The following is a 12996-nucleotide window of genomic DNA, read 5'->3' as shown; positions in this document are numbered from 1 at the left end:
AAATAAAAACAGCGGTGACGCGGTATTCAGCCTACTCTTGCGGTGGGCGTGATGTAACAGCGATACCGCGGTAATCGCGGCAGCTCTACCTCCAGGTAATCCTCTCTCGCTCGTTGCTTCTCTCTCCTCCGCTCCACCTGCCATCACTGCCCCCTGCTGGCAACCGCAACTGATCCCACTATAGGACCACTCCAGAAAGGGAGAAAGATGCTTCAATGTCATGTTAGTGATCCATATCGAAGCCGGGGAAAGAGGAGCACCTCGCATCATTAGTAGTCCGGGCGAGATATCAAAAGGAACACTATTTATCACACTTTATACACACACAGGGGAAGTAACAAGTTAGTCAGCACTTCTGAATACTTAGCAGAATATTCAGGATGCTACATTAGCTTGCAGCTTTTTTTCCAGCCAGGCCTTGCTGCGGTCCAACGCCACGTTAGCTTGTATCCCTTGCTGCGTCGTATTCACTGTTTTTAACTTCCATGTTAGCTTGCAGCTCCTTCTCCAGCCAGGCCTCGCTGCGGTCCAATGTCCCGCTAGCTAGTATCACTTGCTGCGTCATATTCCTCGTGTTAACTTCCATGTTAGCTTGCAGCTCCTTCTCCGGCCAGGCCTCGCCGCGGTCCAACGCCACGTTAGCCCCGAGGCCATCGATGTCGCTCTGGATGTCCTGCGTGCTAGCTTGGATAGCTTGGTTAGCTAACTCCATAGCCTGTGTGCTAGCCCGTATGTCCTGTAGGGATGGGTACCGAATTCGATACTTTTGAGGTACCGAGCCGAAACATGTCGGTACTACTGAGTATCGAATCAAGTGAGATACCGATTTTTTTTCTTCTTTTTTTACTTTTTTTTTTACTTTTTTTTTTGTATAACTTTTTTCTTTTCATGTCAACGTTCACACGCACAATATATGCTTACCTAGGATTTGACTTGATTCAACAACAAAGCAGTCGGAGCAATGACAAGCCGAAAACTGTCAATTGTAGTTATTTGAAGTTTGGATTTTTTTTTTACGACTGAGGTAGGTAAATAAAATTTCTTGAGACTAAAGTACAGAAAAAAGGTACCGTTGGGTACCGGTATCGGTTCAAATGTGAAAGGTACCCATCCCTAATGTCCTGGGCCATCTGCCTTATAGCTTGGGTGTTAGCCTGCATGCTAACTTCCCACTGCGTCATGACAGCCTGAATCATCTCCTGAATCATCTCCTGCGCCCTCATTTGTACTTCTTCTGGGGTCACTTTTCTCTCGTCTTTTCCCGTGTTCCTCCTTCCTCCTCTCTTATATCCTTGAATTGTCACTTTTTATTTCGCTTTGAATTGTTTTACTTCCTTTTTCTGATATTCAATGACTGGGAGCTCTTTCATGTGGCTGTTCACCAGCTGTTCTCTCTCTCTTACATAGTACTGTATATTTGTATGTCTCTAAATGTTTTGATTAATTGAACATTTAATAAATCATATTTATCTTGAAAAATATAAATTAAACAAGGTGGAAGACTGTGAAGGTACACAGTGAAGCTTTTTGTTAAATGTTTATCATATTTGATTGTTTTCACCTACAATTTCCACACTTGGGTCCAGTGGACTCAAACACCACCTACAGTATGTAATATAAATGTATAGGGGGGGTGCACAGTGTGCACTCAGAGTAAATACTGAATATGGATCCCACTGACCTGAACCCCACACAAGTTTTTTGTTATCCACTTTTTCTCCTTTTTCAGTTTTTTCTCCCATCCCAATTTAGTCGTGCCAATTCCCCCCTCCCCTGTCTTGATCGTTGCTCGCATGTGCCCCCCACTGGTCGGTCGTAGGGAGGGTTGAAGAATCTATCGCATGTCCCCTCCGATACATGCAGAGTCAGCCAGCCACTTCTTTTCACCTGCCAGCACGGACTCTCATTGGTGAGGTGTAACGTGTGGGAGGCTCACACTACCCTCGACATCTCCTGTCCTTGCTGTGCAGGCGCCCTGACCGACCTGTAGGAGTCGCTGTTTACAACGACCAGATTACCACCCATCGACTTCCCTCCCGCTGACTCTGCCAATTGAGCCAGTATGACGGCCGGCCAAGCCGGAGGCAACGCTGATAGCCGGATTCGATACCGGTGTCTCACGCGTTGGTGACGAGCGCTTAGACCGCTGCGCCACCCAGCCGCCAACCCCACACAAGTTGTTGAAAACAAAACAGCTCGTAGCGGGAAAACAGTACCGTAGGGATGGGTACCGAATCCGGTACTTTTAAGGGTATCGACCGAATCACGTCGGTACTACAGAGTAGGGCTGGGCGATATAACGATAACGATAAATATCGCGATATATTTTAATAATCGATATCGAATATCGAAATTAAAAAAAAAACAATTTTTTATTATTTTTTTTTTTACCTGCAACAGGGCAGAGACAGTGGACAGACTTGTCTTTCTTGCCTGCAACTTAAAGTAATGGCTTTGCTTGTCCAAATGACAATACTGACCAAATTCAGATTTCTTTTTCTCTTTTTCCATTTATTTTGTTTGCTTTCTAATTTAAAATACATTTTGAAACCGTCTGTACACAGTAGGCTATGTGTGCTAGCAGAACTAGACTCCAGTCACGAGTCACAGTGCACATGTGCGGTGGTTTGTCCACCAAAAAAGCGCCAAAAGATCGAAAATAAACTAGCAGAGCCAGAACTGTTCAACTCCTCTGGAGCCACAGCCAGCAGAGAAGCCGGTTTACTTTAGCTTTTAAACCAGCTGCAGCCTGAGAACTGGTGTGAGGGGATGTAACACTAAAGATGGCGGCAATGACAAAGAATTGCTGCAAAATAAACATACATCTGTTGTTAAATTTTTTTTTTTTTTTTTTTTTTTTTTTATACTTATAACAATTCGATAATTATCGATATCGAGAAATAAAATAAAATTATCATATCGTTATCGCGATATGATTTTTTTCCATATCGCCCAGCCCTACTACAGAGTATACGGATTCACGTGAGATCCACCGGTGCCACATTTCGGTAATAAAAAAAACCGTCTGCGTTTAGTTTACCGCGAACCAAAACCTATGAAGTACACGCTTACCTAGGATTTGACTTGATTCAACAACAAAGCAGTGACTGTTGGGGCAATGGCAAGCCGAAAACTGTCGCAAGTGTGGTTACACTTTACAAAGCTAGATGCAGACAACACTGGCTGCAATATTATATATTATATATAGTTTGGATTTTTTTCTTTTTTACAACTGAGGTAGGTAGGTAGATAAACATTTTTGAGACTAAAGTACAGAAAAAAGGTACCGTTGGGTACCGGTATCTGTTCAAATGTGAACGGTACCCGACCCTAACCGTACGTCTACATGTTGTCGTGTGACTGTGTTCAGTACTGCAGGAGGCAGTCAGCACCGGAGACCCAGAGATGGTTCAGCTGGTGCTCCAGCGCAGAGACTACCTCAAAGCCTCGACTGCGCTGGGAGGAGTGCCTGAGCTGTTGTCCAAGATCCGAGAGGTTTGGCTTTCACTAACCCTTCCTCTCTCTGTCCTCAACCTACCCCCCCCCCCCATGTAAGCCGTCAAACTGCCATCAAACCTGTACTGGAGAAATGAAGTCGGCTAATTTAATCGTGTCTTTTTTTACACCCAGTCTCCAGATTTCTACATGGAGATGAAATGGGAGTTCACCAGTTGGAGTAAGCTCTATTTATTCTTGTTTTTTTTCGCTCTCTCTTTGCTAGAACCTAATACGTCATACTTCTATCATGCCAATTAGGGTACCTTTGTGTATACTGCACCTGTGTATACTGTGTGTATTCATATTCTAATCCTTTATTGCCCATATTTATTTGTGACAATTACATAATATAACCGATGGGGCATACAGAGACCCTCAACTGCACCTTTGATTACAATGCTACTTTCTCATATTCTTATATTTAGAGTTAATTGGAGTACACTGCATGCTGCTATGACACCCGGATCCCCCCAAGGGGATCAATAAAGGAATATCTTATCTTATCTTAATGAGGTGATTCATGTAGCAGTGGCTTTATTCATATGCCTGTTCTTCACAGTCCCCCTCGTGTCCCGAGTTTGCCCAAGTGACGTCTGCCGCATCTGGAAGAGTGGTGCCAGCCTGCGGGTAGATTCCACTCTCCTGGGCTTCGAGAACATGACTTGGATCAGAGGGCGTCGAAGCTACATCTTCAGAGGAGACGGTGAGCGTAGTTGTGCACAGACACATTTTCCCCCGGGAATATCTTAAACTGATTATTTTTGTGTGGTCCTCAACCACTGTAATTGTGTTAATGTTTTTTACATATTTGTCGCTTGCTTTGTTGACGTCGATAGATTCCTGCACAGAGTTGATGGAAGTGAACCACGATGAGGAAGTGGTAGACACGGAGCGCTTCATCATATCTCAAGAGATAGAGGATGTCACACTGGATTCGATGCAACCGGCTGAGCAGGAAGTTGCAAAACGGTTGACTACTCCCATTGTCAACACTTATTTGGACACCAAGGATATTGCTTTTGAGAGGCAAGACCCCATATTTCCCACTATCCTCTCTTGCTTTTGACGTTTAATTAGTAGCTGGTTTATCTAGTTATTAACCAAACGGCCATATGAAGGTTAAAATATACATAATTCTTTTTCATGGGGGGGGGGGGGGGAGAATAAGAAAATAAATGCATTCACAGCCAAAATGAACTAGATTTTGTCTTCACAAGGCATAACCTTTGTTTTCCATAGGAATAAGGCAGGAATATGGGGATGGAGGACTGACAAAACTGAAGTCGTCAATGGATTCGAAGCGAAGGTTCATCTTCAAACAAATCACTTTTCATTGTAACCAGCCACAAGCTTCGCCACTTGACTATGACCGTGCGATACGGTGTGATCTTAGTGTCATTTGATTTGAGATACTGGGGTGTCTTTCTCAGGTGTTCAGCGTGAACAATGTGAACGTGGTGATCCGGACGCGGACGGAGCATCTCACTGACGAGGAGAAGGCCAGGATCAAAAGTACGTTTGAAACCTTGGACATGCGTTGTTATTATTTGTCTGTACCCACCTTACAATAACATGTTCAAATGTCTTTTTGTAGTATTTGAGATTTTTATATTTTTATACCCAGGTGAGCGGAACATCCTGGAGTCTCTTCTGGGGACAGTGGAGCAGCATATAAGCGAACCGGGGGTAAGACAAAATTACAAATTGAGTTAATTATACAAACATAAGCTCTGTTTGCCTCATGAGCCATTTGATTACACATCAATTCTTATCTTGATTATCTGGATAGGACCTTACTCTGGAGTTCGCAACTGCCACCAATCCCACTGCCATTACACCAGAGGAGTATTTTGACCCAGACTTTGACCTAGAGAATCGAGACATCGGCCGACCTATTGAACTCAGCATTAGAACGCAGAAGTGAGTGAAATTAGTGTTGTGACCAAAAGAAACTTCATAATAACTTGGGGGCGACAGTGGCTCGGGGGGTAGAACAGTCGTCGGGTAATCCGTAGGTTCCCGGTTCGATTCCCGCTCCTCCCGGGCAGCGTGTCGAAGTGTCCTTGAGCAAGACACTTAACCCCTAATTGCTCCTGATGAGCAGGTTGGCACCTTGCATGGTTGCCTCCGCCGTCGGTGTGTGAATGTGTGAGTGAACGGGTAAAATGGGAGGAACAAATTGTAAAGCGCTTTGGATAACTTACCACTACTACATTATTATGCCATTTGGTGAATGCTCATGTTCAGCATGGGCGGTGCCAATTGAAATTGAACCACACTGAGCCTGGCGGTGTCTGTTCTCAGGTTGGGATCTTCTTTTCACCCCGTTTCCACCTCCAAAGAAATCCCAACCTGAGCATGACATGAGAGCAAAAATGTCAGCTATGTGAATAGGTCAATTGAGCAACACTAGACCCTTCCTATGAGTGTGCCTGGAACTAAACGCATAAATTGTCACGGATGGGGGGAGATTGTATTCATGATTTCACATGCATTTGTGCAAATTATATTTCTTTTGATCAATATAGGTTCAAGGGCACGTTGTGGATGAGCGAGGAACACCCTCTCTCCCTGGTGGAGCAAGTGACTCCCATCATTGATCTCATGGCTCGGACCAGTTCTCATTTTGCACGACTGCGTGACTTTGTCGCCCTGAATTTCCCACCCGGTTTCCCAGTAAAAATAGGTATTTAAAATAACTCTACAACAGAACAGAATGGCTCAAAAGTAGTCATCACTTTTCTTTCTTATTTAATTTTTTTCCACAAACCACACATTCACCACACATTCACAAGTCACACGCTTGAGTAAGACAAAGCCTTCACACATTTCTAACATCTATTTTAAAGCCTTATCTATTATTTGACCTTCTCTCACAGAGATTCCGCTGTTCCACGTGCTCAACGCCAGGATCACTTTTGGTAGCGTCAACAAATGCAGTACAGAGGAGCAAGTGATGTCACCCCCAGCTGCCACGCCCGAACCCCCAGGGGACGACGTAGAACCACACACTTCTGCTGGTAAGAACGCGGCTATGACTCCCATGAGCTCTCGACACAAGAGTTCAGTTAATTCCTATTCAAATCATTCTGGAGGTTTTATTGCCAATTTCATACTAATTTTATGCCTATGTGTACATTGCTGCTGTGAAGCACTTTGGGCTGCAATTCTTGTATGAATATTGTGCTATACAAATAAAGTTTATTATTGGGTCAACGGTAGCTAAAATTCGAACCCTACTACATCATAGCTGTTTGGGACGGAGGATACGGCCCATGAGGCGAACATGTGATTTCTTTACATGCTGACAACCATTAATGTGCCGTTCTTTTCCATCCAGAACCCCCTCTGTTTCAGGTGTGCCCTTCAGTCTTCCAGGTGCCTGCGCACTATCGCCATCGCGGGGGCAGCCGCCACACACCCATGTCCAACCACGACGAGGAGCTTTTGCAGTACGCCATCCACCAGAGTCTCTTGGAGACTAGCCAAGTCCCAGGACAGGTCGGAGGACTAATCGTAGGACAACTCGTTCACTGATGGCAGTCACACACACACACAAAAAGTGTTCTTTTGTTTTGTTTTTCTTGACCACGTTAATGAAAATGTGAAATACTCTAGGTCAGGGGTGTCAAACTCATTTTCACAGAGGGCCACATCAGCATTATGGTTGCCCTCAAAGGGCCAAAGACCGTATAAATGTTAATGTAATGTAAAATAAATGTAGCTACTCATTTACATATTGTTAAACATGTTGTTTCTGTATTTATTACTTATTAAAGTTATACATATTGCATATGCATTTGCATAGATATACAAATATATGTTAGCTTATGTTATTTTAACAAATAATTTTAGTTTATCAGAACCCCATATTACTCCATTAATCAATGATCAAACCATTCAAGTAAATAACAAAGAAGAAGATCATCAAATACAAGCTATGACATTAAGTTTGTTCAAAACCTTTTTGTCACAGTCAAGAGGGGCAGAACTAACAACTGTGAGCTGCAAAGAACACGTGGGACAGATGTAGCAGATGTTACAAAAAACAAATGGCTGCACACAACCTTGCAGAGGCCATACATCCAACTAATGGAAGATAGTTTAATTAACTTTAATTAACAGATTGCAGAATGGGTACAGTACAGCTCAATACACACAATTGTTAAGGGGATGCAGACCAGAGAAAGACTTTCGACTTGTTTACATCAGGGTCCACCATTTTCTATTCGTATTTAAATTGCTATTATGTGTCTGCATGAACACACAGCTGTAACTGTACTCAAAAATAACAAAATAAGGGTTGTCTCAGTTCACAACTATATTGGTCATGTTTTGGGTGGGACTTGTTTGCGTCCCTACAGCTTCTTATTCAATTGAGCGAGATGCTCGGTTATGTCACACAGCCAGTTTGCATCTGACAGTTCAGACAATATTTCTTCAACCCTTTGTTACCTATTCCGCCTGGATCTTTTTTGTATTTTGGGCTGTAAAATTGTCAAAGAATGTCTGAGGAGTAAGTGCTTTTGACTTTTTTCCTTTGTTACTTCATCAATACCTCAGATGTTCAACATACATGTATGTGTAAGAATGTGTAATAACTAAGGCTGTCAAAGTTAAAGCTTTAACGCATTAACCCACAATTATTTTAACGCCGCTATTTTTTAACCCAAGATTAATGTTTAAAAAATATATATATTTTTTTTACCAGAGCTCTCGGGGGCCACATTTAATGACGTGGCGGGCCACATTTGGCCCGCGGGCCATGAGTTTGACACCTATGCTCTAGGTTGAGTAAAAGTAGAAATACCCAGATAAATTAGTACTCTGGTAAATGTCCTCCATTCAAATTCTACTTAAGTAAAAGTAGAGAAGTATTTGCTATTGAATGTTCTTAAGTATCTAAACTAAGTAAACGTATGCATTCTACATGACGTTTATGTATTCCAATGCTTGGGAGCATTCGATCCATTGACCTCTACAGGTTATGTTAAAGTGGAAAGTATATAATCTTCATACATTTTTGCCATGTTTTCTATGTAAAGTTCTTCAAAGTAACTAGTAACTGATTGATTCAGATAAATGTAGTGGAGTAAAAAGTACAATATTTCCTTTGAAATGTAGTGGAGTAAAGTATAAAGTTAGCTAAAATTGAAATACTCACATAAAGAGTATTCACACAAGTTACTTTCCACCACTGAGCTTTCTTTATTTTAAAATCCATGTTTTATAGTCTAGTGCCTTTTCTAACTCTCTTCCAGTAGCTTGATATTTGTTATCAAGGAAAGGGTAGTTTGAATGCCCCATCCCACTTTACTATAGATGTTAAAAGCCAAGGGGTACTCTGAATCTGTTCTGATGTTCTTCAACATCCCTAATTCTTCACTAATAATTTCACTCCTCTCACACCTTCTAACGTGTTATACCTGCTTTTGGTTTTGTTACAGGAAGTAACCTGGGACGACACTAATGGGGACTTCACTGAAGCCCTCAGTAGCCAGAGTGACAGGTAGAGTCCACGGGACACTGTTTAAAAAAAAAGAATGATGTATTATTGTATTATTTTACAGATTACTTTTGTTTTTCTACTTTAAGTGTAAATGCCATAAAAGTACAGTAAATTACCTTTGATCAAAAATATTATAAAGGTTGTAATCTGTAAACGTATTTGATTTTACTGTAATTTGACAGTAAGTATTTGGCAACCGTTGCTGCCAGACATTTACAGTTAAATTATTTTTTTCTTTTTTTAGATTCTTTAACAGTGTAGCAGTTGCATACAGTGACATGGGGAGCCTGCTGAGTTAAAGGAATGCTTCACCTAGAAAATAAAGCAGATTTAATAATAAGCCCATAAGTACAAGTTATTTATTTTTACTTTGTTTTCGTTTTTTAGTTTCTTTTAAAACCGTGAAGGCTATGAACACTAGAAACGATAGTTTTGAATATTTACTGGGATTTATATACAAAGTACATTTCTTAACAGAATTTTTTAACTATAGTCTTGAAGATGTCCTGGGATTTCTAACAGAATGTCTCGAGAGCCTATAGGGGAGAGGCAGAGCCCTCTTGTGTTCATTGCACCAGCCGATAATACAAACACCCTTCTCATGTTATAACAGGAGCATCCCAGAGGGGGCACTGGTGGACCTGGTAGACATCTCCAGCCCTGCAAGCTCGGTCTCTGCCCCTACCCCCGACACAGACCTCCACCTGGCCATGGAGCTCTCGGCCCGTGTTCAGGAGGAGGACGCAGACAGGAGGCAGCGGGAGGAAGAGGAGCTGGAGATGATATTGCAGCTGTCGCTCACTGAGAAGTAGAAAAAGGGAAGGAGGAGTGAGGCCACGCCTTGCCATAATCATATTAACTTTTCCAGAAGCAACCGCCACACCTCAGCCTACCTTTCCAACCACTACAGTCAATCAATGCAACCTCAAACCTTTTCTGTAACGGGTCATTATTGCACATAGGCAATATATGAAACTATTATGTATTCAATGTTTTCCAAAAGCTATTTTTGGTAAGAACATCCCCCTTTTTATATATTTGTATCTTCTCATAATTATCTCCCCGGCTTAATCCATGGATTACTTTTTATTTTTCATTGACCATTGAAAGGTCATTGACCTTTTGCCACAAGTAGGGTTAGGCCAGACGGTGTGGGGTTTATTTGAGGTTCTGTAACGTTCTAGAGTGCGGAGATGACTCTAGTGTTCCTACAGGGTCACTCAGCAGAGGATCGTTGTTTCTGGCTGAATGATCAAATATCTCAGGGTTCCATTTGTAACGCAGTCCCTCTCCTTAGAAACCTCTAGGTCGTTAAATATACACACATTGGAAACCGTAGCCTGGTAATTCACATGGTCCTTTCTTTTATACAGATTGATCTTGACCCTTTTTTCAGTATCATTTGCAGCTGTAGCTTTTGTTATCCCATAACCTTGGGTTCCGTTCAAACAAATTGCATTGGGCGGAGGAAGACTTTGTGAATGTATACCGTTTGGACAGGTGTTTATTATCGAAGCATGTTTATCGAGTGGGAAGGAAAAATGTGCTGCGAGGTGATGGCTTCGTCGCCCAAGAAGAATAATGTTCCTGACTTTCCCCTCGGGAAGATGCTGGATTTATTTGATCAAACGGAACCCCTTCGTTTTTGTAGTTGAGAGAGGTTGTCAGGATTCTCTTTCTTTCCTTTTCCGGGTCACTCAACATTCACAAAGTAACATCAACCATTAACACCTCAGTTCAAAGAAGCAATAGCAGAGCCCACTGTGCCTGCATCCGGATGCAGTGTTATATAGATTATTAGATCTGGGCTATTCACAGACAGACATTTGTTTTCTTAAACCGTCTTGTATATAGCCATAAAACCTCCAAAATATCAGGGTTCTAAGGGCAATTCAATTCTGTAAACGACTACAGACCTGCAAGCTGAAGGAAATTCCCATTATGCATTCAAAGATCAAACGTGCCAGCTGAATCCAGCGTTACCTTTCAGTATTGAATGCAGGTCCCAGTCATTTTGTTTTGGCTGTTTAAAAGAGTGGTTGGGGTTGGGGGGTGGCCGCTCTGTGCAATGTCACTCAGACCAACATTTCTAAAGTCAAATCAGTACTTTGGAAAGGCCTTATCTTACTAAATAAGTTAAAGACATTTCAAATCTAAATGTGTGGTGCTGATTAAAATGCATTAACCACTACAGTTGATTTCACAGATGACCAACGATTGATCTAAAGTATCTGCATTGCTTTGTCTGGTTTCCAGGGGCTTGAGCTCATAAACTGCTAATCATGATCAAATTGCCAAAACAGCTCAACAGTCTACTTTATTGCAGTAAGCTTTGGTTAGGTTTTAGGGGGAACAGTTTGTCATTAAATGCTACTCTAGTTGCAAAGGTAAAAAAAAAACATACATCTTAATTTAAAGGAGAATTCCACTGGAATTGAAGGTTGTCATTCTGCAGAAGTAGACTTTCTTTTTATTTTTCCTTACATTTCTTTCTGTTTTCTGAGATATATTATGGACAGACATTCTCCTGTACCTATATTAAACACCCTCTCTTTAAAGGTCCCATATTTTGTATCTTTTCAACTATTTTATTTCCTTAAATGGGTTTTTCCCCCCAGAAGAAACTAGTCTTAAATCTAATTCTATTTGTTTATGTTACAGCATGTCTTTCTGTCTTGTATCGAAGAGGTCATTTTTTGTTGGTGTGGCACATGCCTTGTTTTAAATGTATTATTCCCTTCCCTAATTGGTTTCCCCACACCCAAAAGTAAGAGAAACGTTGAAACTGGGCAGTGGATTAGGTAGACAATGGATTCATTAATTAATAGATTAATTAAAGCTTATTGTTTGTGTCCCTGGTGTGATATCACAAAGGGGGATAATTCTGAACAGCTTGTCATTCTGAAGACTTCAGGTAACAACCCTGGCAATGTAATTTATTTTTCAGAGCGCCTAAATAACATTTCAGACTGCCAAATCCACACCAAGACTAGGCAAACCCCATTTTCCATATTATGGGACCTTTAAAATATAATTATAGTTGTTTAAAGGTATCATCTCTAATGCCGTCAAACGGTGACCTCTATAGGCAAAGGAGCCCCGCTTGGTATTGCACTTTGTTTAAATTTCTTGTTTTGGTCTGATGTTGGAGTTTAATGAAGATGGGGCAAGGGGTCGCTATTGCTGCATGGCCACACCTCAGACTCTGCCAAAAGAGGTCTGGAGAAATTCACAGTATAGTAAGTTACTTAATAAATTAGGTTATAATAAGTTAAAACTCCAACCCTGCACACATCAGATCAAAATAAACATTTTAAACAATAGTGCAACAGAGGTCACTGTTTGATGACATTACAGATTTTACCTTCAATGAAAGTGGACCGAAAACTATTTAGTTTCACCCATGTTGTAAACGAATGCAATTTGATGAGATTATTGGATTGTAATTTTCTTGAACTTGTGCTTAAAACAAAAAAAAATGTATAGGGGAGACATTTTATTTAAGTGTTTACTGTTGTAGAATGAACAACCTAAGAGGCTAAATGGTATTTGCGGAATTGTGAGAAAAGATTTGTCAACAAATATGTTTGTTTTTAAAATGTTTTGTTTCTTAAATAAACGCACTTTATTTCCATATGGATGAAATTTGACTCGTGCTTGCCTATGCAGCGGACAGCAGACGCCAGAAAACCTTATTTGTTGCTCTATCGTAGCACGTAATGAACTAGATTTGTTCATAACCCAAAGCCATTGGATCCTTCCACATTGGGTTCAGTCTTCATCAGTTCCAATTGAAGTTTAGATAATTCGATTATAGATCTATACGCTATTCAAGACAGTTTTATGTTTGATTTGTTGCTAAATATAGCCACTTCCTCCACCCATTCCAGCCCTAACATCTGCACTCTGTATATACTAACCCATCAAAGCACCAGTACCTGAACTGATTTATAGTAATCCAATTGCATCCTCTGAGTTTATCATGGAAG

The 12996-nt window shown here is 41.2% G+C and overlaps 1 protein-coding gene across 2 annotated transcripts in view; it reads left to right on the top strand.

The window, feature by feature from the left end:
* ankrd13a (ankyrin repeat domain 13A) overlaps nt 1-12641 on the top strand; it is a 44358-nt gene extending 31717 nt beyond the window's left edge. The window contains exons 3-15 of one of the 2 annotated variants that reach the window (XM_084322828.1): nt 3371-3495; nt 3631-3676; nt 4058-4201; nt 4335-4524; nt 4738-4804; nt 4929-5010; nt 5123-5184; nt 5288-5418; nt 6027-6184; nt 6378-6518; nt 6839-6999; nt 8946-9007; nt 9621-12641. In XM_084322828.1, the coding sequence (XP_084178954.1) occupies nt 3371-3495; nt 3631-3676; nt 4058-4201; nt 4335-4524; nt 4738-4804; nt 4929-5010; nt 5123-5184; nt 5288-5418; nt 6027-6184; nt 6378-6518; nt 6839-6999; nt 8946-9007; nt 9621-9819 (1568 nt within the window). In that variant the 3' untranslated portion in view covers nt 9820-12641. Of the gene's footprint in view, nt 1-3370; nt 3496-3630; nt 3677-4057; nt 4202-4334; nt 4525-4737; nt 4805-4928; nt 5011-5122; nt 5185-5287; nt 5419-6026; nt 6185-6377; nt 6519-6838; nt 7015-8945; nt 9008-9620 lie in introns of both variants that reach the window. The other variant, XM_084322827.1, reaches the window with a different exon arrangement.
* The last annotated feature ends 355 nt before the right edge of the window (nt 12642-12996 follow it).

Source organism: Notolepis coatsorum (assembly GCF_963971535.1).
Source record: "Notolepis coatsorum genome assembly, chromosome: 10".
NCBI classification, from domain to species: Eukaryota; Metazoa; Chordata; class Actinopteri; order Aulopiformes; family Paralepididae; genus Notolepis; species Notolepis coatsorum.
This window is presented reverse-complemented; position numbering and strand designations above follow the sequence as displayed.